A 26,337-nucleotide genomic window follows, 5' to 3' on the forward strand; every position below is an offset into this window, starting at 1 on the left:
GCCAGAAGAACCACCAATCCCTCTACCCCACTCCTCCACCCTCCTGGATTTTTAAGGAAAGATGTCTTTTGTGCAGATGGTGCTTTTCCACCCAAATTCTGATAGGCTGGAAATACAAGGATTTCCAATATATGCAAATACAAGGAGTAATTTAGAGGAGTATATAATTGCTTTCTGGAAGTACTATTAAAAAGTTTTCTGATCCAACAGCTATCAGGCCAATAAAGTGTTTTATGCACAGTGTGCATTTTCAGTGAATTATATAACTTTATGACCTGAAAGTTAGTCATAGTTCTGATATGATTCTAGCAGCCTTCTCAAATGAATACTGTAAATATCCTAACAGAATATCCCCAGTAAATTTTCTTAAACAAAAAGAGTGAACAAGCTATTTTCTAAATAAAATGCAGTCTATTCAATTAGGAATCTTAAAGACAGAACAGCCAGAATAAAGGTGTCTTGGGTATTGTGTTTTCCTCTTTGCACTTCTTAAAAGTTGTTTAACACGACCCACCCAATTAACCTGAATTAAGGGAAGAGATACACAGTGTACTTATATAGCCAAAGGATGACATTCATTCCAATATAAAATGAATAGCATTGTATTAACGTTTATTTCTAATTACAAGAAACAGAATATCAGTCCCTTATTTGTACAAAAATACCTGAAAGATTACAATTAGGTTCACAAGCCAAAAAGCTATTTACAGTATGAAGCAAAGCATATTGAATAAAGGTTTTGTCTCTTAAGTTAATACCTTTTGCATTCCCTGAAACTTTAAACTTTATTCCATTTTACAGTCACTAAATCTTGCATTGTGACAATATAATTTACGATAAGCAAGTCTTGCCACTGGAAAGGTGCATTGATTGGTCAAACTGTCAGGTATTTAGTGCAGAAAAGATAAGACAAAACATCTAAACTGAGGCACGTGTTTCTTCAAGATTAATTAACAAATAAAAAGTTTTTTGTACTTTAACACCTATCGTAACATAACTTAACTAGTAACCTCATTACCAAAATGGTTTGGCATTTTCCTTCTCAACATATTCAAGATTGCTACATGAAGTATTTATTTAGAAAATAAAATCACAGGCAAAAAGATAAAAATTCAACAGGCTCCAAAACAACCCTGAGCATCCCCTTTACATTCATGTCATTTAAATACAAAAATAAGAGTCAAATGTCCTTCAGTCCTTGGTATTCTGAGCTGGCAGCCAGCTGAATCTGTTGGAAAACTAAGGTGGCATTGACTGTTTTCCAGCAGAAAGAAGACAAAGCAGTGATCTGCTTAAGTAAGATTGTTGCCACTTTTGAAGGTGGTCACTTTCTCAAAACAGTTCACTTTAGCTGGGAAGAGTACAAAATACTAAGTCAACCATCTACATACAAAAATCATGGTTCATAGTCAAACTTTTATTCTCAATTTAAATAAAATGCAAAGTTTTTTTGTTTTTTTTTATAAATATGAAACACTGCAAATACTATCTGCCTACTGGGAAAAATGCATGGTTGTCACTAAGCTATGTAAACAGAAAAACTTAAAACTACAGCATAAATGGTCTTATTAAACTGGTAATGTAGTCAATACAAGTATCTTTTTTCTCCTAATAGGGGCCAAATAGAAGCATGCAAAGTGAAGTCAGACCTAAGTTAGCTTAATTTCAAGGTTTTAAAATACATTGTCTAGAAAGCAGGAACACTCATTTCACTATGTACAATTAAAAAAAACAAAACAAAACAAAAAAGGTTTCTACTAAAAACAAAATCAAGTTTCTTCATTTTTAGTATCTAGACATTAAATGGAAAAAATACTAAATGTGTTCTGTAAACTAAAATACAGTGTTTCTATACCATTGACATAGTTTAAGCTGATATGGACGACTCAGGCAGGTTATGGTTTGTCTTAAGCTATTCTTAACACTATATGAAGACCTAAAAGCATAGGATTGGTTTTCCTTCTTTACCCTTTCAGATGGCTAGGATTTCAAACCCAGTGGCAAATATTAAGGATTAACTAGCCTGTGTAAATAATTTACCATTTTACAAATGCTTCGTTCTGCACTACACTCTGCAAGTTCCCAGGGTGGAATACTTCTCACTGTGGCTAATGGCACCAAGCACTGGAAAGTTACTTCAGTTTAGACAGTTGCTGAAGGAATAGCTGGTTGCAACTGCAGGTTCATGGTGGGACTTGTCTGACTTTAATACTGATTTATCATCAGAAAGAGTTATTGTGTAAACATTAAATAATTCATTTAAACATTAACACTAACATAGTTCTGATGACAAACCAGCACGAGAGCAAGATACATGCTTGTCTGCCACAGGTACTGGCGTGCAGTAGCACACATGACACAGGGATCACCAGTTACCTCAATGGATGGTATTGCTAGCAGCTACTTCACAATCAAATCTGTTTCTATTCCCAGCATGTTCCTTCTCACCATGTAAACTTTCACGGCCCTACAAAAAGCAGAAGGGGTTCAGTTCTTCTTATGCCCTATCCCCAGGAGAGCGTTGTGTCATTGTAGCTTTACTATATTGAAAGAGCTCTTTGAAACAGTCTGAAAATTCAAGGAGCTATAAAGCTAAAAACACTGGTTTTTAATTTTGTCATACTAAGACTACCTGCAGAAGAATCTTCTCACAAAAAATGGTGGTTTCAAATACAAGTGTAGTCATTCAGTCTTATTCTATTTAGTAACAGTAAGTTTCCTCAGGAAAACAGTCAAAAGGCTGTAAAAAACAAACCACCACTCCAATAATAAAAATTTGTGCATAGAATCTAATACAGTCTCTGCATGACTGGATGCCACTAATATGCCATCAACATACTACAGCCATTATGCTACAAGTCAACAGTTTTACGAGTACATATATTGGTGGTATGTTCTTTTAGAATTGTATCCTCATTGCTTCTTCAAAGACATCTGCAGATCATTGAACCTCAGGTCTCCAGAGAAGTACTGAGACATATGTGGGCACACACACACACACACTTCTTGATTTTCTTCTAGATCCTTTTAGGCTGAAGCATTCCATACATTTTAGGGTGCAGATTAATACCCAACTCCTGCATGAATTTTAAAAGCCACATCAGCTCCTAATATAGGCTGCATACAATATCCGAAACAAAGTAGGAGTGCAAAAAAAGTGATCAATACAAAAAGTAAACACACTAGTCTTAATTGTCAAGATTATTCCAGGGCAAGAGTTCTTTTCAAAAATTTCTCTTCACACTTGTTCCTGTTAAGTGGCCCAGCCAAGATACTTTCCAGTTTTGTTTCAAATTTACTCATTGTTTTACAGACCCTCCCCCCATTTTTGGGATGCTGGGACACTCAGCAGCAATCACTCTTAGGTGTTAGACAAACCAGCAATCTTGGTCTGTTGGCACCTGTCGAATCCATCCCTTTCAGAGTCCCAAGGTGCATAATATTTATTTTTTAACCAACTTACAAATCTGCCAATTCCCCAGTGTCAACGTTCTCTTACAATTACTCTTCTATCAAATCCAGTCTTCAGTGAGAGTCAGATTTGAGGTCATAAGGCTACTCGGATGCAGTGGTGTTTGAGTTTGCAGGGCAAGACTCCTTTGTTTAGTTGATAGAATTCAACAAGCTGGATTAGATCACTGAATTTGGTGTTCCCATCATCCAGACTGAAAAATATCTGTCCATCATCTTCACACTAGGAAAACAAAACATCCTTTTCAAGTTAGGCTGCGCATGAAGAGATACGCCCACGGAAAAACTTAGAGACTATCATCGGTGTGTGACATAAATAAATTATGGGCACCTGGTTGGCACTTGGTTGCCCACACAACTCAGTGCCTGCAGTTCTTTATGAAACCATGCAGAGAGCTAGGAAAAACATACTTCAACTCAACTTGTTATGGAAGTGAAAACTTGTGAGCAGAGTAATTGAAACTTGTACAGACAGCACCGGCATTCATTAAAATAAAACAAAAATACCACAAAAGGATTTGTTAGCTGTTTGTAAAATTGGCCAGCTAAACAATGGAAGAGGGTTTGGAACAATAAAAACGTCTACATAATCTTAAATTTTTCATGCTTGTTTGGATTAAGGTAAAAATCAAATTGTTTTCCAACATCTCAGTGTAACCTTATTTGAAACTCAACATTATTGGATAACTTCCAGAATAAAACTTTTTTAAGTTTCCCAAAGTTATTCTATGTTTCCTTAAATGAGAAGGGAGACAACAGCTGCTGTTGTCACTGACATTCACAGAGAACAAGTTCTGTGCATTACAAAGACTTGTGTAATGTAGCAACTTACACTAGTTTTCCAGCAATGTTAATCAATAATTTTAATCAGACATTTCACTGATTAAAGAATATTCTAAATAATATCTGGTTTATATATACTTGCTACTGGAAACATCCTTGTTAGTTACATCAGTAATTAATAAGAGGTCTCCTCAGAAATTGGAAAAAGCTTTATGGTTTAAAATTTTGGGTTTTGTTATCAGTATCAAATCTACTTACCGGCAAGATTTGAAAATGCTTTATTTTTTGATGATGGCATAACGTAAGTACAAATGCCTTTGGATTGCTTTGGCTGTCCCGGAGAAGAAATAATCTAGGAGAGAACATTTTTAAGAACAAATTGAATACCCCCATCTGTTTGCTCTTAAATAATCAGAACTACTAAGTAATTTTGTGCCTGCTGAACTCTTCTTCAGATCCATTAAGAGGTGATTCTGTAACTGGCAATTTGCTTTCAATTATACCATGGCTATGCAACATTAACAGATGAAGAAACAAGAAGTGCAAGATACATGATGGTAGTTCTTCCCCTAAGAATGTATCTATGAGGCTTTTTTAACGGTTCCCTCAAACTCAGCTTTCCTTTAATGATATGTACTCTCATGAAGAAAATGTTATCATTTAATTCTAGAGAAAATCTGAATTTCTGTATATGGGAAAGTAATGTATGGGAATCTGTTCCCACTCTATAATGTCTTGCATCAATTAACAGAAATCCAGTGTCAGCAAAATTATGGGTAGGTTAAATGGCTGCAATTGCACAGAAACAGCTCAATACTTTCTTAAAATTATTTACCAGTTAAATAGCTTCCACATTAACAAGATAGTGCGAACATACATTGATTTTTTTCCTCTAGAACAGTCACAGTTATTTTTCCATCAGCATTAGTGGAAAAAAATGTACATTAGGCGTACAGCTACCAACATCATACAGCTGTCACTTTCAGATTAAACTGAAGTCCTGCCTATGGATGTTAAATAAATGGATTTTATTTAACATCCATACTGGGAAGAGGAGAAAAAAGCTAGATAAGAAACCTTGTGTTTCCTCTCCTTGACATTTATGAACTAAGGAAGCAGATCCTCTCCATACCACAGGAAACAAGAATGTACCTTTGGCAGAAGGCTTATAGCACTAATCACTAGATTATGAGATGGCTGAGCACAGGACTGGGGCAGGCCCTTAATTGCTGACCACAAATCCAGGAACACGCTTTTCTGAGGTGCAGTTGCAAGAACTGTTTGTAGTTTTAAGAACTCAAAAGAATTTACTCCAGCTCCTCAGAACTGATTGAGAAATGTCAGTACCACAAAAATGCACCATCGTAACCAGTCAGTTCAGTAGTCAGGGACAGGCATGTCTTGCCACTCTCAGAAACCACGCATGATATTTGAAAGTTCCATTGTAATCCTAGGAAGACCAGATGTGTGGAAAACGGACAAAAGCCTTTATAAATTAGGATCCATGTGAGGGTGAAAGACCTCACTTGCCCTGTGGTTACTGCAGTTCATGCAGGTATTTCTCAATTATTTTTCATCTATCTCTTTCAGATAATGCATGGTATAGTAATCTGGTGGCACAAAGCAAAGGTCTGCACAGCTGATGCTGCAACTGTTTACTCTGTCGCTGGCAAGCAAACAGCTTGCACACAAAATATGACTACCAAGAGAGTATCCTCAACAACAACTTCCAGGGATATCCAAGATAACACCATCAGTTGCTTGTATACAGTGTTGAGCCTCTTCCATGAACCATCAGGAGACTGTTAACTTCCTATCTTCTTTTGTTCAAGAATATACAGAGCAGGAAAACCTAGCAAGAGTTTTCCACCCAGAAAATCATGATCCTTAGATCTCAGAGCACACAGGGTAACATGGTTCGTTTGTCACTGCTGGTTACTATGGCCAAACTAACCAATTTTCACCTTCCACAGCGAGTAAGCTGATTAGGCACAAATTTAACACAGCATCAAACACATGAACAAATTTATGAAGACCTCAAGAAGGATAGGCCACCAGATTCCTAAGGCAACAAGACAAAATGAGCCCAAGATTATAATGTAAGAAAACCAGAAACTCAAAAAGTCAGCAGTGCTTCTTTGCTTTCTCAGCTTCCCTTTTCTATTGAACCTGCTTAGCTAAAACCCCCTGTGTCTAGCCTTAGTCTAGACAAAACCCCCCCAAAATAAGCAAACACTGCTTGATGAATATATATATACATGCACTACCAATTTCTACTTCCCTAATGTATTTTAGTCTTCAGAAAGATTAGTGTTGCTTCCGAATAAGAAAATACTGAAGAAAGGTTTGAACGTCACTGTCTCCTGTGAAGCCAACATGGATGTTTCTACCTTAACCCTAAGAGCAGTGAACCAAAGGCAACCATGCCTTTCCCGTCCTACAAATCAACAATGTGGAATGCAGTTCAAGCAACTTCCCTTCAATAACCAGAACTCCATATACATAAGGAAAACAGATGCTTAGAAGATACTTAAATCTCGACCACAGACATTTTCGAGAGTGCTGGCACAGGTATTTCCATTTCCTTGCTCTGAATAGAAACAGTGAGCAAGCACCATTAGCTGCTCTGATTCATGCAGAAGAGCACGGATGGCTGATTATAAATTTGTTGGCAAATGATTAGGTACAGCTTTGCCTGAAAAATATGTCCTCAATGCAGATTACAAGGATTAACTATTTTCAAATTCTCAAATCATATAAAACTTGACTGCCTCTGTTGGAAAAAAGGAAAGACACTTAAGTGTATTCCTAAGATTTTACTTTTCAGATTAAAAGTTAGGATCCACTCCTACAAACACACACTCTGACTTTTTTGAATCCAGGCAGGTTATAACGGCACTACTCAAAAATCAGGTTATTCAGAAGTGCTCATAAACCTGAAAACCATTACAGCAGAAGTCGTGCTCTAGTCTGTAAAGCTTACTGTGAGATCATAAATACTGAGCAACAAGAATACCTACCCATCTACAAGCCCTTGTTGCTTAATAATCCTGTGAGATTCTTCTCTGGAGATTCTGCCGTGAAACCAGTGCTGTGTCCTATGAATAACTGGAGAAGAGAGGAAAAAGAGGGAGAGGATGGTTAAAAAGTTACACACACAACCATTTTTTCCATATACTAATTATTTAAACATTTTAAAAGTGGGTATAGTTCTCTTACAGAATATAAAGTATCTTCCATTAACCTATGTAAAAAAGGAATCAATATTAAAAAATGCCTTTACTTAATATACCAAGTAGAGAGGCATTATCTCCATATATTTTCTGATTTGCCAATACACAATTAGGTAAACAAGAGAAATCTCTTACAATATTGCCTTCTCATAGCTTCTTGAACATAGTGGGACTAACTTCCTTAGAACTCAATATATAAGCTAATGAGCTAGAAACAAGTCCCTCTAAATCTCAAATAAAGAAATGCACTTTAGATGGTACTTTCAAGAGTCAAGTTAGCCCCCAATATTATCTTTATTGCTTCGTTTTTCAAATGGTTGTACTAAATGAATTAATATTAAAACTCTGTTAACAGAATAGCAAGACAAAATAGCTGCGTTTCCTCCAAGAAGTCTAGGATATTAATATGAAATTTCCAGTTGTTTTAATGAATTTACAGTCTCAAAGAAATGTTGAGGACTTGTATATTTTACATTTTTCAGTTATTATGGAACAAATTCTGTTTTGAAAACTCTTATTTATAATCTTTAAAGATGAAAAGATCACTCATTGACTTTCCTTGTCCAAAACGGCAAATTAACTGTTGGATTCTTTTAAATGGAAATATTTATGGAGTATCTATTTTTACAAAATACGAGTTTCAAAAGACTACTCCTAAAGAAAAACTTGAGTGGGCCACCAAAGGAAAACAAGTTCCTTCTGTGGTGCCTGTATGTGTAGGCATGTTAATGACATAGAAGCTACTGATAAGGATTGCATTTGACATCAAGGCATTTGTACTACATGGCTGCATTCTGTGTATGAAATGTACCTTTTCTTTACCCAGAGAGGCCTCTGATACTGTGGTTACAAACCATCAGAATTTACCTGTACTCAATGTGGAAGGATGGAGTGGACTTTGGCTACCCAAGATGTTCATTCTTGTGCTACGTTTCTACAGAGAAAATGAATTACCGTTAAATCCACACTAATGCCTCAGGAGAAAAGAATTAGTGCACATGCAATATAGATTTAATTTACAAGAAACTGGGGGCTGGGCAGATTTAATGCAAGGATGAGAAAAAGAAATGCAACTTTGAAGGGGGCTAATCTACAAGCAGCAGCTCATTTCAGTTGGCTTAAAACACAAGCCAGATGTTAATGATGAAAGCTCAGTATCTTAAAAAAAAAAAAGGAAATAAAAAGACAGAAAAAAGAAAAGACTGATATGTTTCTGCTCAGGCAAAACACCAGGCACTCAGTAAATCAAGCAGTATTTCCCTCCCGTACATAAAGCACCAGCTAATGCTTCAGTAATGACTCCTTTTCCCTAAAAGACGAGCATTTGGGAAAACTTGTACTGCAGCTGTCTGTCCACAAGACACTATAAACAAGTTACATCAGTTTTCATTGCAAGAGGTCCTGCCTCTTGTATATTCTGCAATTAAACTTACTGGGAGCAAGCCATTAGTCAGAGCCCCAGCCTCTTCCATGTGGGGAAGCATTTAATTTGACATATTCCTCCTCAGAGACTGGTTTTGCAAACTGGCAGTAAAGTTCTGGTGGGTCTGCTTTCCCCCTCAACTTTCCTCTGGACACTAGGGGGACAGAGAAGCAGTGGTAGAAGGTTGTTGTGAATGTGACAGTTTTGCTAAAGATGGATATTGACTTTCAGATCTGCATGCGTGCAGTGTGATTGCTTCAGGTCGGAGCTAAGCTATACTGTGACCAGCACTGCACTAACATCATAGCACACTCTGTGTTTTGGCTCTCAACAGACACTTACTGATTGCAAAAATAGAAAAGAAGAGAAGATAGCTACCCTCCAAGCATGTCCTTCTTCCAAGGCAGCACTCTGTGCTTCAGCAGGATTTTCAATAACTCTTCCTATTTGCCCCGAAAAATCCATTGCTACTAGTGAGTTTTCAGATACACTTCTCTGAAAAGGAATTTTCACTTATTTCAAAAAACAGGAAAAGGAAAACCCAGCTTGAGAGTTTCATTTCAAACTGTTTTGGTTTCAGAAGACTGTCCAAAGTCCTCCTTCAACAGCACAGAAAATACATCTTATTTTTTTCCCCTTTCAAAAGATTCACAGACACAAAAATAGATGTTTTTTTCTTTTTCAACCGTAGGGAAGGGAGACAGTTCAAAGGCTCAGAATAAAATCTGTTTGCTCAAGTTGCCCACTTGCCCTATTACTATATTCCAGTCATTTTCAGGGCCAGTTGGGATCCAAATATAGGCTCTTCCCTTTTAGGTAGTTAACAGTCAGCTCTTGGCCCAACATATTTTAGGAAATCTACGTGTTAGTTTTGCCAGACCTAAGCTGGCTTCTGCAGAGACAGCCAGATGTCTCTGTGCCGTACATCTCAAAGAGCATGACATAGCCAAGATTTTTCAATCATGTGGATCATGTAAGCCTAAGATAATGGAGAGCCAACCACGGAAACTGTACTCATGCAAAACATGAACTTTACATTGATTTGCTACACAATGCTGAATTTACATTTCTTAGCGTAAAATTTTCCACTTTTAAAATGCAAAAGCAAATATATCTTTTCCAACATCATACATCAGTGAGGTAAAGTTCATCACTTACTACTGGAGTGGTAAAGTGTGGAAGCATGGCTTTTCGCTGCTGGGGAATTCTATAATTCTGATACAGTAGCATTCCATACTGCCAACAGAAACACAAGGACATTATTATTCAAATATATGCCCTAGGAAAAAAACTGTAGTGATTTCATAATACCACTTACACTGGAGCAACGTGCCACCTTTATTTATTTATTATTTATTTATTATTTAAGTTTATTATTTTCCTGATCAGAAGCGCTCCCAAGGCCACTTGCATTGAGTAATAGTGATTGACAGGTAGCAATCAAAGAGTAAATATGCACAAAAAGTTTTATTTAAAAAAATACAAGCTTGAGTGATATACACAGGTTATTTTTGCCACTCTCAGCTACCACTGTGTTTTCCTTGTAGAACACAAGCTTCCAGTCGAGATCAGAGCACACACATTAATTCCCTTCTTTTTACCCTCTAGAACTTTAAAAAAATTCTGCATAAGACATTCAAATTCAGTTTTCATAATGAAAACTTTCTAATTCACTAGCTTCTTCAATAAATTTCTCTATCACTTGGTAGTTTTCTCATCCTTAAAAAAAAATAAGGTGATTAAATTCCAATCATGCCCTTGTTAAACATGATGAATTTTAGCAACACCAGGTAGGTAGGTAGGTAAACACTGGCTCTGCCTTCCCTAGAGGCACAGTGCTGAAGTACAGCAACATTGCTTACTGAATGTTCTAACTGAAACAGATTATACAACTTCCAAACAGGGTAATATAGGACTATGAAAAGCTAAATGAGATGGTGAATAAAAATGAGAGTTATGGGCAGCCTTGGGGCAAAGCCTTATTTTTTGCTGACTGTACACCTTTAATCATCTTTTGGTGTGTCTTAAAAACTAAGTCATTTTTTTCTGCATGAGAACATAGTAAGGTAGAGAGAAAAACACAGCAGTTTTCAAAGCAGCGCATTCAGAAAAAGACACAGTACCAAACCCGACTTTATGCACATTTTCCTATGAAGATCAGGAAGTTCTCTCATTTAAAGGGCACAAAATAGTCAGCTTTCTCCTCAGTTCCCTCCATCCTTATTTTTTTTCAAAAAGCAGTGAAGCCTCCTATCATATTACCAAGAAATTTCATTGTGTGCTCTCAGATATAAGATAGGGTTACTTATTTTTGTTATTTCTTCTAATAGAATTTTCAGAAAAATTGAAAAAAAATTGCAAAAAGCATTCTGTTCTGGTAAAGGGAACCACTGACCATATGAAAACATTTTCTTTAGCTTTATAGTAACTTGAAAATACTTTGTTAAGCATATTTTTTAATTCATTCACATACCTCAAATTTGGATCCAAAACTAAGACTATACTTGATTCATATGTGGAAGGAACAGATCTCAGTCCTGTGCTTAAAATAGTTAGGTGAGACAGGTCTGCTTGGCATTTTGCTCTTATCCATACTGTTTTGGAGCAGATGATATTTAAGAATATATAGGTAACTTCTCATGAACAAAATAACAAATGCCACTTATCTCTAGGTGTAGCTTTGCAAAAGTAGAAGAGATTAGCTACCTTGAGGAGTCGAAAGGCAGTCATCCAGCACGTCCTGCTTTGCTCGTCTTCAGCACACAACAACCGCAATTCCTTAGTTTCATTTCTCACTCTGTTTGGCTTTAATGTATTAGAGGAAAAGATTCATTAGAAAACCAACAGCACTGTAAGCTTAGAATCACTGTAAGCAGGGTAAAGGCAGGTACAGGATTAGTCTAAAGAACTAGCCAGAAAAAGTTCTCACCACACTGAATTTAAAGCTCAGGAGAGGCTGAGTCTGCTTTGAAGGAAATTGCTTTCTCAGGTGGGTCCAACAAGATCAAATGCTGGTGGCCTCCTGACTTTCAGAAGCTGGGGTCATTGATCCATGTAGATCCCCTCCAACTCAGGGTATTCTATGATTCTAGTTTGAAATAACCTGCAGTCCTAGCAGTTTATAGGAACCAGATATGCAGGCCATGCCAGAAATAGACCTGGGCACTTATTTTTGTGGGTTTTGGTAGTTGGAGGGTTTTTTTGGTGGATTTCTTTGTGGGTTTTTTTTGGTTTTGTTTTTTTTGGTTTTTCTGGAGGGTGTGTTTTTTGTTTTGTTTTGATTTGTTTTGGGTTTTTTTTCAAATTTTTGAGAAGTTTTATAAGCCCCCATTTTGAAATGAAGGACGAAACTTTCCATAACTGCAGGTAACTGAAAGTTTGCTTCCATCAGTTCAGGATCTGTCCTGCAGCCAGTCTCTTTGATGCAAACCCTTGTTGTCTAGCTCTGGAATGGCTGCTAGGAAGGAGACTACTTCACTACTATCATAAAACCAGCTCCCAGATTTATTTTCTTCTCAGAAAATTACACTTTTCAAACCTTTGAAATACTTTCCAAATGAATCTTTCAGCACAACAGTTTAAAAAATCTTCAAAGGCAACTGGTTATTCTTACATTCATTTTTCCAAGACAGTATTCCTCTTTAAATAAAGGCAAACCTCTGGCCCATAATAATGGTAAAATTGCACCCCATCAGAGTTTGATCCTTTGCTGCTATGTAGTTTTGGGCTTGCTGTCCACAGAAACTTTTCTATTTGATTAGAGAACTTGCAAAAAGCTTTCATCTGTGAGATGAACCAAGGCCACCTCACAAGCGCACCATGCTCCAGCACTGAGCTGCTCTTGCACAAAAATTTCCCAAACCAAAGGAGCACCAGATAAAGTGTTAAAAGTGTCACATAAAATGATGACAAGATTCACAGGACATGCCTGCCAAGTGAAAGATGTTAAAGATCAAGTCCTCGTGACAGAAAAGGCTTGCAGAGTTTTACATACAAATCCCATTTAGCTGGGGGTTGGGGTGAGTTCTGAGCTACCAACACCGTTTGGAATTTGGGAAGAACTCAGTGAGAAGATTTACCTTTATACAAAATCCATACTCTGCAGGCGCATTGTACAACTTCTTGCCTGCTATCAACGAGAAGATATTGCTGTCTTCTAGGTCAGCCAACAATTGCAAATGTCTTGGCTCCTGGGGAAATAACATGATTTAGCACAGGTAAGTGAAAGGTTTTGGAAGATGTTGTGCAAGCTCTGCAGTCTCTCCAGCCCAGCCTCCAACAGAGGGCAGTGCACGAACACTGCTCCTCTCCCAGGAGAGAGCCTCAAGCCTCAAGAGGCCATGGTACACACCCCTTAAATATCAGCCTACCAGCAGAAAGTGCTTGGTACAGGAAGCTCACAAAATACTTATGCAAGCCCATCACATTAAAAATGGCCTGGCCTATTACATTGGTCCAGAGAAATCTGAAGGTTAGCAAAACTTTAGTGGCAACAATGATGTTGCCTGGCTGGTTTGTTTTTATTTTATAATGAAACTGTATGGCTGTGTTCATGCATTGATCATGCCTTACTTATCTTTTCTATGGAACAAAAAAAAGGGAACATTGTGTGGAGATTTTTAAAAAACAGCAAAAAATATCCACTGTAAAAGCAGAAAATGCTTTCACGTGCTAGTACTGTGCAACTTCTTTTTTAATCTTACCTTTGAAGTTCCTTTTGTAGAACAATAAAGTCCTGATCTCCTCAAACACATAAACAGTTTCTTCCATGATTTCCTACCCAGCTCTTTCACATGCAAGAAACCTTGAATTTCAGGGCAGCTACTGGAGTTTAAAAAGTTCTGTTGGAGAGGAAAATGTAGATGAACATTGTATCCTATGGATGAATTATGAAATTGTCACTGTATTTGCAGAATGGAGAAGAAAATGGCAAATCACTTTGCTGACTTGAGGTGCAGTTTCATGCTAGGCTTAAATTGACCTAGATGTTTAATCTGATTTACGACTAAAACATACATTCCTGCTCCTCCATTGCGTCTACCTGGCCATCTCCTCCTGCAACTGACAGCACCTTCCTATTCTCTGATTTAAGTCTCAAGACTTAAATCTCAAAAAAGCTACTGCTTCTCTGTATCCCCATTCATCTTGCACCTGGCCTGAAGGGAGGGAAAATAAGCTTATTAATTCTTAAAATAATACCTTGTCACAGCAATTTTGGCAGATTGTCTAACTTGGAAACATTGGCCAAAATCTCCATCTTTATCCTAAAGTTTTTGAAAGGGAAGGGCCTATTTCAGGTTTTCAAGTTGTCCCAAGACGAGGTATAACAGAAAACAGAGTATTTAACTGAAAAGGAAATGTAGAGCAGTCAAGTAAGTGCCAGCAATTATACCAGACTTCAGGATTGAGAAGCATTTAAGTTCTTGACATAAGCAGAGGAACCACATACGAAATAATTTGATTTGTTGATACATCTCAGGAAGGCGGAATTAATTATGGTAGGAGAACTGATGGACTACTCCCTTATTACAACAGGCCAGGTTTTTAGATGACAGAGGGCTTGATCATTAAGTTAAATGCAGAATTAATAAATTCAACAAGTATGAAGAAAAATGCATAAACCTGGTTGGCCTAGATGTCTCTGCAATTCTTCAAAGTTGTGTTTTGGTGTGGACAATGTCCACAGGAAACAAAACCAAAACCAGCGCCCTGTCTCAGAATTCTTACTTGCATTAAACCCTTGTTTTTTTCCAGTCCCCCTCCTCATCTCATTCTAATAGAATGGGAAAGAACAATCAATTTGCTTGCTATTTTTACTATGAGAATCCACTTCTCAGCTGTGAAAGAGAAGGACCAAAAGGAGAATAGATTCTTTTTGTCCAGTCAGTTAAAACAAAAGTAAACTAAGATGGCAAGCTTTTTTGCATGTCTGAGCCGGGCTGAGACTAGGGAAAACAGATCCCACTGGTTTTAATGCTACCGTCATGACTAAAAATACTAGCTCTTAATGCAGTATATGATATCATGAAATGATATTTAATATTCTTCCCTGTTATGTGTGTAATTAAAACCAGAGAAATTGCTCAGTATTTAAGGTGGCCTCAGATGCAACATGCCTTATGACTACTAGGCTGCAGGAGGTTTACCTTCAATAAATTTCAACTGCCATTGAAATTCTGAGAAATAGTTGTGTGTTTTTTAAAAGAAGTACTTAATATAAAAATTTTAACAAAAATAGTTTTTTTAATGGGCAAACAATGAACTAGAGGGAATATGCTCACCCTCTTTCTCCCACCCTCTTGAGTTGTTAAAACCCCCATGACTTATGCTTCTCCAGGACTGTACCTTTCTGAGCCTTCCCAGAAGCAAATTCATACCTCAGGAGGCTGTAAGGTTTTCCCTTTGCTACCACTTGAGTTGCCTTCAAAACTTTTCCATGTTCAAGAACATCTTGCTCTTTTGGGGAGTCCTGCTGCTTGTATTAATAAGTTAATTCAATTCTCCACTTAAAACTACCAGAAGAAGGGTCCAAGGTGTGAAGACCTCTCTTCCTACTAGTCTATGGCAATGCCAGTCCATGCCAGTTTTGGCTCCTGATTACAACCACACTGCACATGACTTTCATTTATAATTCCAGAAATTAGCTTGATTTTTTTTTTATTGTTTCCCAAATATAAGTGGATGCTAATGTTTTAACTTCTTCTCAGTGAATGTGGAACCAGAATTTAACGGACTTTGATATGGTTATGGGACAAGATGCGTGCACTGGATCAAAAGTCAGTGGAAACTTCTCTTTAAACAGAGAGTCAGTGCAGTCTTGCAAACATGCAAATGACAGAAATCAAGCTAAAATCAGTTACTTCTATGTTTATATTCTTCATACATTTGTACTTCTGCTTATTTGTACTTATAATTTGCCTGTTATTCATGATACTGTCTTCTAGGCATAATTGTTGTATGTTCTTAGTATAGTATTTCTTTAATAAACTGTGTTTTAATTTGGCTCCGGAGTTGAATGTCCACAGGTTAAGAACACAAGTGAAGTGAAAAGGATTTAGACTATGGGGCTTAGACTGGAGTGCTAAAATGGAGAGATTTAAGCCCACCCTCCAGCACCATCCTTGAAGGCCAACCAACCATGCCACCACCACGGGTCCTTTATGAGCAAGTAAGAAACTGTAGAGTGACACTGAAACTTCAGCATAAATGCAGCATACATGCCACCACCATGCAGATTGCACAACTCTACCAACACATATGCATAAGGAACACACCCCTTCAATTTAACCTGGGGAGCTTTAAATGGGATTACTTTGCAAATACTGTGTACAAATTTCTACCTGCACTTACTTCTTAGGGCATTATTTTTCTATACAAAAGAGCAGCTAGTTGGCTGAACCACGGGGAAGTGGGTCCTTATTGTTAATTCTTGCCAGGCACAAATATGGGACACAAAAAGCAAAAGTTCTCATCATCTCAAACTCGTCTTCTAATATCCACTTTCATTTCTGCACTTTCTCCTGTGCTACAATGTGGAGTACAGAAGAGTACTTCTGTTCTGCCTTTTATAAAAGGTATATTTGTTTTTCTAGAAATATATTTGCCAAGACTGTTTGTGAGTAACATCAGGTGGCTAAACCAGATACCCACAAGTAAGTTGAGTATTAATGGAACAAATATGTATGACCATAGCTATGAATACTTCGTGTTTACAATTTACACCTCAATGCCACAGAGCAAGATCTTTGTCAGGTATTTCCAACATTAGCCCCATATGCTAATTCACTATACTGGTCTTTCTCTGACTGACTATTTTCCAGACCTTTGAATTGTCTGCCTTCCTTCCATCCTTCCTTCCTCTCAATCCCTCTCCCTCCAGCTCCAAAACTTTCTTTGTCCGTACAGATAATTTACAGTACCTGTAAAAGTTGTGACTGTGGGATACTGCCATTTGTTTGCTGGCACCAGGCAACCATTTGTTCTGGAAAGAAATTCTAGACACAAAAAAGAAGACAATTGGAAGTCACATTACATTTGAACGCTTACAGAGAACTAGTGACATTTTCTTCCAGTCATTAAGTTTTTGGAACTATCACTATTAAATCAATTTGGAGATCCCCTGATACAGAAAGTAATACTAGGGCTTTTCAAGTGCAGTTCTTCCCTTCCTTCTGCTCACCAGATGCCCATGCAGACAGATTGTGGGTTTTTAAAATATCTGATATGCAGCATTTCACAAGTGCATTTTCCTCTCACTTCCTCTTCTACTGAGGACTTTTGGGGATCTCTAACAGCCTCTACTTTCTTAGGAAGGAAAGGATGAATGGTCCTGCGAGTTGAGTATGCAGTGACTCCTTGCTTATTGCACCAATGACTCGACTACAGATTTAGTTCTCCAGTTCCCCTTTCATCTGCTATGTTTTAAAATTCCTGTATAATTTGGTACACTGAATTTACTATACACAGCAATGACATGAAATCATTCTTGAAGTTTTTAAACATTATTTGAAGCACAGAGACATACAGAAATGCCTGAAATAAAACAATGACTGATTATAACAAGATGAATCACAACAAAAACATTTCCAGTTTAGAACATTTGTCACTCTTCAGGCAATATAAATTTCAGTCTTTAGGGCATAAAGAGAAGGGCTGAAGAGGAATCACCCTTCTGCCAGGTAAGTTGCACAATGAGTTATGAAAGCTAACATTTACCAGCTTCTCTTGAGTAGAAACAGTGCCATATGGCAACAGCTAATGCAACGGATAGGGAGCCTTCGCATTCTTACACCACAAGAATGATTTATTCTGTGATTGCAGGAGCCTAGGACTGAATGCCAAGCATTCTGGGTTTTATTCCCATGCTCTGTTATTTAATTAAAATATATCACATGAAATTAATGCGCTAGCTCCTCTGATACCAAAACTTCTGTACAACACTCAGATGTTCATAGGTTATCAGATGGTGAGATCAACACCATATCAATGGTGAGAAGTGAAAAACTGGAACACTCCATGTACAGAAACGTTTCACAGAGTAAGTCAAGGCACAGACTCTGAAACAATCACCAGCAGATGACAAATGTACATGCAAGCACACGTGCAAGGATGCAGCAACTGTGCACTTGCATCTGTGAGGAAAGGAACGAATTTATCACCTGCAGTTACTTCAGCAATGAGTTTAAACATGACCTTGTATATCATTTTTTCTTCTTGCACCACAGATGCCTGACTGACCCAAAATCTGTTCTTCCCTAATCACCTCTGGATTACCCTTCCTCAGCTATCTCGATGGGTCACACCAGCTGACATTGGTTCATACCAACAGTCTGCTCCAACATAATTGTTTAGATAAAATGGGAAAAAGTCATCCTCAGATAAGCAGTTACACAGTAACCAGCTTCAAAGGATCAGTTACAAAAAGTAAAAGTTCAAAGGGTCTTAAAAATCCAGGAATAGGTATAGCTATGACATACAGTACTTTTCAAGCATGGGTATACCAAGGACATAGAGGGGAAGCTACTGTGCTCAGTAAAGAAGGCACAGCACACTAGTAAAGCACAGCCATAGGTGAAACAAGGTTCGATATATGCAGTGATAAACTGGAAATTCCTTGTATGGAGTAAGTGCTTTAGGGGTTACCCAGACGGGTTTGGGGTTTTATTAATTATTACAGTCAGAAATTAAAAGGTTTGGATATACTACTTGTTACGTGATTAATTTGCTTTGAATCAAGTAACTTTGACGATAATGAGTAAATTGCACTTCTGATTGTTTTTCTTAAACTAACGAAGATTTTCCTGTCTTGGTCACTCTCCAACGTAACTACAGACATTTTGAAACAAGTATATTTGGTAACTCGAAAACACTTGAGGCTTTAAGGCTGGGAGGAAAGTACAAGGAATTTAAACATTGGTTAAATTTCTTTGGAAAAAATTCTGTTAGTTGGTTGCCTATTTTTTTTTTTTATAATAAATGTTTAAAACATAACAGTGCCCAGGAATGTTATTGCAATCCACTCCTCTGTGGTGTAAACAACTAAGTAATGAGACTCACCATGGGATTTTTGAAAAATTCGTATTTTGCGTAATTCTTCCTGAACAAAAATTTACTTTCACTTCCCATTGTGGATTCAACTTGAACTATGAGCTCATGATCTTCCAAGCACCTCTCTGTGGAAAAAGAACACGATGTTAACACACAGCCAACCAGCAGGAGTGAGACCAACTAAGAACAGAAGTTAAAACACCCCAGTGTAATTCCATTACCTTTTATGAAATTAGCAAAACACATTCTAGCTTTCCAACCATATTGCCATGAAGAAATACTTCACTTTGTAAAGTATTACACAGTTTAACATTATATGGCAGTGTTCTTCAAGGAATGCCTATATCAGGGCTTCATAAACACTGAGACTTTTGAGAAAGGAATAGATTTTTTTTGTGTGCAGTAGCTACATTAATACAGACAAACCTCTTCTTTTGGTACTGGCTGTGTGCTGTGGAACTGGCAAGGTGGACAGGTTTAAGATGGAAAAAAGTTACAGAAAGGCCACTGTTAGGTCTTGAACTATCACAGAAATACAGTGTTGTATTTGATCACACTCTATAAAACCAGTTCATTTCAAGGTGAACTTCAGGCCTTTATTGTAGATGCTAGACAATGGGGTTTATTATGAAAGAGGTCACAGGATCTACTTTACAGGAATACTGACAGAGACAAATGTTTTGTACACATGACAGGGCAATTTTCTGCTCTAGATTTGGTTACAAGGTAACTCCCCATAACTACCACTTCTCTGGTCAAAAGAATGGCACATCAAAGCACGAACAGATAGCTTAACAAACCCAATTCACTGAAAGCAGTAACTCAAAAGAAGGCAACTGGCTAAGTGTGCACTACTTAATGAACTCATTATCTTGACAAGTCTCCAGAACTTTCTGAGAAAATATTTAGCTATTTTTCAAAAGTTTTAACTAGTCAGTGCTTTTATGTCTTATATAATACAAAAATTAAAAATTAGGTCAAACAAAACATAACTTTTGCAAAGCTTTAAACAAAATGCCTGTGACTTGCTGACCAAAGAAGTTTGGAGAGTCCCTTCCTCACTCTGTGCTCCTGCAATCCTTGTATTCCTACAGTGAGAAATGCCAGGGTGCCACCCAATTTCTCTTGGGGTGTTTTCAGGATAGAAAGCAAGCAGTCTTCGGCATTGCAAAAAGAGCAAGCTCTGGAATATCACTTGAATTACTGAACTCAGCAGATTACGTGGTGTTCTTTGATTGAAAATTTAACCTATGACTGAATGATCCCATCATCTTTTTCACCTGCACTTAGGTTGTCAGTCATCACCAGCTCATTGAGGACTTCAGCATTTACTGTGCATTTGTGATGTCCAGCCTTATTACAGATAGTGTTTTCAAAGGGGTTAATATTGAAAAACCTCCATAGTGGGCTGCTCTCAAACAAAGAGCTGTTTCTTAGTGCATCAGGCACATCACTTTGAAGAGATAACTCCTTGACTAATGTGCACAACAATACTGCTACCGGGTGGCTGTTAATAAAGAATATTTGGCACCACCTCAGCATTCACCACCTAAACCTACGCATTTCTAGGGCTATGCAGATAAAGTTTTAGGTATTGCTAATCTGGTGCTACTACTATAATAGTTTTTAAGCAACTGGTGAAGTTAAATCTCTTCCACACTGTGATGAGGACTGTGGGCCTATGAGGGTGAGGGGCCTACTTTTTAAATCATGCTTCCTACAGAAAACATTTAATTACACTGGTATGAAGCTTCATCACAGTATGAACCCTGAAAGACCACAAGTCCTTTTACAGTCTTGTTCTGCCACCACCCAAAGTTGTGGTCTTTGCTTTCCTAACACACTAAAAATTGCTTGTCAGGGACAAACTGATTATTCTGTTCTGAGGAAATGAAGTATAGATGAACATTTGTCAATTGGTTTTGTATTTCAGTGTTTAGTTTGTGTAAATATACTTAGTGCCTGTTTCTTAGATGCTTTAGACAACTGACCTAGATTATGTAGTATTCTGTCACTACATCAAGACCCTTTTGAGATTCTGTGGTGATACTCCCGCTGACTTAATGTTTATATGTTCATTTTGACGGTCAAAGCCATCTTGGAGAAAAGGTGCAACACTTCATAGCACGTGCATGTGAAAAAAGGAAGCTAGTCCTGGTCAGTTTGCTATTACTTCCTAGGAGTTGTACACTTGGGAAGTGCTTGGTAATTTGCACTCAGTTGGTACAAACGGGATGAACTTGACACACGAGCAACTCAGAGACCCTGCTTTGAGCTTCCTGCTACAAAACTAGGAGCACAGATGTCAGCCTGTTAAGTTCAGTTCAATAGGTCAGCCTGTCTTCAAGTGGTGCTGCTGTTGAAGTGACCAGAAATGTGTCCTTTCAGTTTATCTGATAGGCCCCACTCCGTCTCCTCTGTACACTTCCTGGAACAGACTTTCCCCCCACCCCACCCAAGTTAATCTGCATTATTATCGGAACTTCTACTGAACTGTAGCAGTGATAAAAGGTGGGAAAAAGAGCTGGATTCCATCATTAACAACTCATAGGTATAACCCAAAATTCCCAATCAGAGAATAACTACAAATGACAGGTGGACCCCTGTATGAAATAGCCTGCCCTGATTTTGCATTTGAGCAAGTGCTGTGTTTAACTGTTTCCACTTTTAATTCACTCATATTAAGGGAAATCAATGCATGTTAACCAAAAAATCTAGGTACAAAACTGCAGCAATGTTTTCTTCTAACCCTTACATATTTCAGAGCCCTACTACATTCTCTCCTGCTTCAATTGTATTTAGTAAGGTGTACAGTCAATTCTGGAACTGTAAAAATGAAGTTTGTAGGTAGGGAGGGATTCTTTCAGTGTCCAGACACATAAAATCACGTGAATGTCTTTACTATTATTATTTTTGTTAATGTCCAATACATAGATCTCTGTCCCCATCCTAAATTGATGATAGTTAAAGCATGGAATAGAACATAGGGAGAATACCCCATTTTATTAACAGGTTAGGTATATAGTAGCAAATAAAATAACGGGACCAATTCAAATTTCATAGACTGCTTAAATATTGGGTACAACATGCTTTAGATATTAGCAGTATGGTGCAGCAGGACCCACTTCCAAATGTCAAATCAAGAAAGTCTGATGTCAAATTGTCACACCACTGCCTACAGTGAGACCACAAATATTGTGTGCAGTAAAATAGCTGTTAAAAGTTATGTGCAAGCTCACATTTTATCTGGAATATATTCAGCTATGTGTATGAAGTAAATAATGAGGTGAGAGGTCCTTAAGCTGGTCCAAAGTGGGACCTCGAAGATCAACGCAATAATAAACATGCAGCTGGCTTCAAAAATTTGATCTTGTCTTCAGTCTGCCCAATAGTAAAACAATTAATTGGTTCTGCAATCCAAGCTCTTTTGGAAAGAACTATTAGGCTAAATATGGGGAGGAAGAAAAAGATAGTGAACTAAATGAAGGAACTCCTCTCTTTTGGTGGGCTTCAAGACTATCACCTAGAGCATTAAGTCATCAAGGATGTATTGTATAAGAAATAATGTCTTCTAGAAACACAGAATTCTAACTGCTCTTTTACCATATTTCTCTTCACACTAAGTATTTGTTCACCATTGTTTCATACTTACACTGGCAATCTTATATCTAGAGAAACAAATATGGACCGTCAGATGCCTGATGATAATTTCATCCAGGTTGCAGACAGATTACTACCTTGACCTGACAGTCTCCAAAATACAGGAAAGCATTTAAGCTACAGGAGTTAGAAAAAAGCAAAAAATAAAAAATTCAAACTGCAATCAAAACTGGTGGAAGCATGAGAGTTGGTATTTAAAGTTTATTGAATATGTATACTTTAGACCCCAAATTCAAGAAACTGGATGATGCTGATAAATCAACTTGATAATTACTTTTTCTGTCTTCATCCTTCCAGATATGTGAAATCTATATAATTACATTTTTCTGGAATTCTTTAAATATTTTTTTCTTTGTCTGTTGGCTTTACACCCCCAAAGGTTGCATTACTTCTCACAAAGATCTGCTGCATGGCCTACAGGGGACAGCCCTGGGGCCGTCCTTGTGGAACAAAGTTTGGTGGCTGCTGAAGCCCCAACCTGCACACCCCACTTCTCTGGGGGCCCGCTTTGTGCTTCAGTGTGAACCAGAGGTCCAAGGCAGGCAGGTCTCCATGTATATAAATGCAGCCCGATAAGTATCTTGCTCTTTTCCCATCATTGTTAATTACCAAGTTATTTGTGTGTAAACAGAAGCTTTTGATTTCCTAATCAGCCTCCTGCCCGATTCATTCAGAGATGTCACACACCAGAGTTTGACAGCACAATTAGTCACCATGGAAGCTATTGTGATGTCACAAACACTGAATTGTGGCATCATTGAATGAATCTGGCAGGAGAAGGATGTTGGTTACAAAGGAGAAGGCTTCTGTTTACACAATACCTTGGTAATCAGCAATGATGGGAAAGAGAATATAGAAAAAGAGAGCCTGGTAGTTTAATGAGCATTGATAAAACTGGAAATTTGTAAAGGTTTTTAGAAGCGCATGTGGCGTATTAAGCTACGGAGATAAAGATTCTGTAATTTATACCTTAATTCTTCACCTCATCCTATGTCCTCAGAACTGAGAGCATATCACAGACATAGATCAGTGAGTGTTTCATGTTAACTTTTTCATATATTTCTACATTAGGAGAGATAATAAAACCATTAAATAATCAGAATATCCTACGTGTTTGGGTTTTTTTTAAGAGTTAGTTCTGCAGAGCAGTGAATTTATTAGTGTTCAACAGTATTGATTTAGGGCATCACATTTCCAGCAAATAATTCCCTTTTTTTTATTCGTAAGGGTTCTGAATTACATTTTTAGACATAAACCCCCTCTGTTAGCTACAGATAGCATTCACAATTCCAGTGCTGGCGATTGCAGCTTATGATTTGCCTTCCTGTGTTTTCTAGAAAAAACATTCCCCATGAAGTATATCGACTAATACTCCAAATGCTACACTTTTTAAAGCGTTATTGTACGCCATGGAGAATTATAGATAGCATTATCTGCGCGATATGCTGTTGCAAGCTGCACAGCAGAACCCTGTAACTAATCAGTGCCACAAAATAACAGGAAAAGCAAGACTGAATAACATGAGATCCTTTCAGGTACTGTAATTAAACCAATTCACGGTGTTATTTAATTCCCCACGGTTCTTCCTCTTGCTGCCTTCTTGAAACTGTAACCATGACACCTTAATTTCAATCAGGTGGAGGAGCTGCTGCCTGGAGAGCAGATACCACCGCTGGTCCAGAAATTGCCCATGGATTTGCGGGTGGTGCCACCATTTTTTCCCTGCCTGAAGTCAAGTTTAGCCAACCCCCTCCCCCACCTCAGCATGTCAAGCTTTCATAAGCATTACTGTAGGTACGTAAGGCTGAGTCTGTTCACCCAGGTCTCCCAGCTGGTGATGAGCTGAGCTGTTTCATAGGACCATACTCTAAGGATCAAGCTTAATTTGCCTAAGCTGTTTATTTGCAATAGCTTCAGACACAGCAAGGTAGCAACAGAGCACTAGCGTGAAGATTAGACAATTCTTTTTTTATATAATAAAAAAACAGAGGATGGGAAATAGGGGAAGGACTTTAAATGGCTTAAACGCTTAACACATCAAATTGTAATACACAGAAAGCACGTATGTGACTTCAGCTAATTGTACAAATAAAAGCAGTGGAAAAGAAAACGTTCCGTCTGGAAGCACATTTATATGAATTACACATATTTTATGTTCCCAGGTAACCATGCCACCCCTTTGACCATTCCCTACCTAATCCTAGGTGAGGGTGATGCTCCACTAGAGTCCAGCTGTTATCATCCACACAATGACTTTTGTAAACGAGCAGCTGACAGAGGTCCCTGGCTGTCATGTCTGCTAGAATCTCGACCACTTTGCTTGTTCCATCTTCACTAAAGACTTTTACATCCTGCAACATAAAGGGTACACTTACAGATCAACAGCTCTGAACATAGGCAAACCACACAGCTACTGTAGAAAAGCATCATCCTCTTGTTGTGAGGGTTCCAAGCACCTTGGCAGCCAGGACAAATGAAATGGATGATTCACTTTATAACACTTTCTCTCGATGCCCCCTAGACCTATTTCCCCTCCCCCCTCCCCAACACCTCCCTGCACTAAACAAAGATTCAGCAGGGTTAATATGATCACATATACAGGAAAAGTGAGAGAGCAGGTTCTGTACAAAGCTGTGTAAGGTAAGCAAACGTGAAACAATGTCGAGAGAGTACTTTGGCAACAGTGGGCGAGAGAAATCACATCCAGTCAAACACACACAATTTTTGTTGCGATCCCATCGGAGGCCTCTGCACATTCACAGAGGAGCAGGCCAAGACCCCAAAGGTTAAAAAAGGCTCTCTTGTTCCCCACTAACTTTTTATTGTTTCGTGTGGGGAAGTCCCACTTGCAGTTTGCCGGCAAATCAATTACCTAGCACAGTCCACACATTTCTTTCTCTCCCTGCCCTGACTTCTCTTTTGATCCTAGCTTGAAAGTAGTTTGCAACCAAATGTGCATACGCTGTACATCCTAAATATCAATGGGGATGAGAGAACAAGTCAAGAACCTTCTCCCCCACCTCCTGGATTATACAGATGCTTTCCTCTTTGCATTGTTCTACTCAAGCAAGAGACACTTCCCACAAAATTATTTCTCTGGGCAAACGTGCAGGTCCCAGATTTAAATCAACTCTGTGTTTAAAACGCTCCGCATACTAGGGAGAGAAGGAGTCTAACAAAAACCTGGAGGGTAATTCGATATGGAAAATCTTACCTCAACGGCACGTAAAAGGCAGCAGTCGGAAGAACAAGATGGCATTTTAAATGGGGATTGCCTCTTGAGAGTTAGTTCTCTGCCTCCGCCGACCCTCTGCAGCCTGCGGCTGGGCGCCTGGGGTGCCGGCGGCGTCAGGGGCGGCCGTACCCTACCTGTCACGTAGCCCCTGCTATGGGGACTGTTTCTGGGGAGGGAAACAACTCTGCCAGAGCTCCACTCAAAGGGTTACACGCAATCTTTGCGGTAGTGAATCAAACCACACTGTGCAGACCAATCCTAGCCCTCCCTCCGACTGATGTAATCATTTCCCACACACTATCAGACTTCCAAATTATTCCCGCCTCCCCCATCCCCCCCCTACAAAAAGAAAAAAAAAAAAAAAAAAAAAAAGGAATTACAAAGGAAATGTGGTTTTTTTTATGAGGACCTCGGGGCGCTTGAGACCCCTGGGGCGGGCGCGGGGCGGGATGCGGAGAGCCCGACACGCGTGTGCTGCTGCTGCT

At 38.3% G+C, this 26,337-nt stretch overlaps 1 protein-coding gene across 1 annotated transcript in view; it reads right to left on the minus strand.

Moving 5' to 3' along the window:
• Positions 1–586: 586 nt before the first annotated feature.
• The window catches only part of GRB10 (growth factor receptor bound protein 10), a 142,301-nt gene continuing 116,550 nt past the window's right edge, over positions 587–26,337 (minus strand). Inside the window, exons 6-17 of the mRNA XM_014872283.2 lie at positions 24,812–24,968; positions 18,967–19,082; positions 16,830–16,904; positions 13,614–13,751; positions 12,990–13,100; positions 11,617–11,715; positions 10,069–10,146; positions 9,289–9,405; positions 8,355–8,421; positions 7,275–7,362; positions 4,513–4,606; positions 587–3,694 (exon numbers count right to left, since the gene is read on the minus strand). Of these exons, the coding sequence (XP_014727769.1) occupies positions 3,548–3,694; positions 4,513–4,606; positions 7,275–7,362; positions 8,355–8,421; positions 9,289–9,405; positions 10,069–10,146; positions 11,617–11,715; positions 12,990–13,100; positions 13,614–13,751; positions 16,830–16,904; positions 18,967–19,082; positions 24,812–24,968 (1,287 nt within the window). The 3' untranslated portion in view covers positions 587–3,547. The remainder of the gene's footprint in view (positions 3,695–4,512; positions 4,607–7,274; positions 7,363–8,354; positions 8,422–9,288; positions 9,406–10,068; positions 10,147–11,616; positions 11,716–12,989; positions 13,101–13,613; positions 13,752–16,829; positions 16,905–18,966; positions 19,083–24,811; positions 24,969–26,337) is intronic.

Source organism: Sturnus vulgaris, chromosome 1 (assembly GCF_052056855.1).
Source record: "Sturnus vulgaris isolate bStuVul1 chromosome 1, bStuVul1.hap1, whole genome shotgun sequence".
Taxonomy (NCBI): Eukaryota; Metazoa; Chordata; class Aves; order Passeriformes; family Sturnidae; genus Sturnus; species Sturnus vulgaris.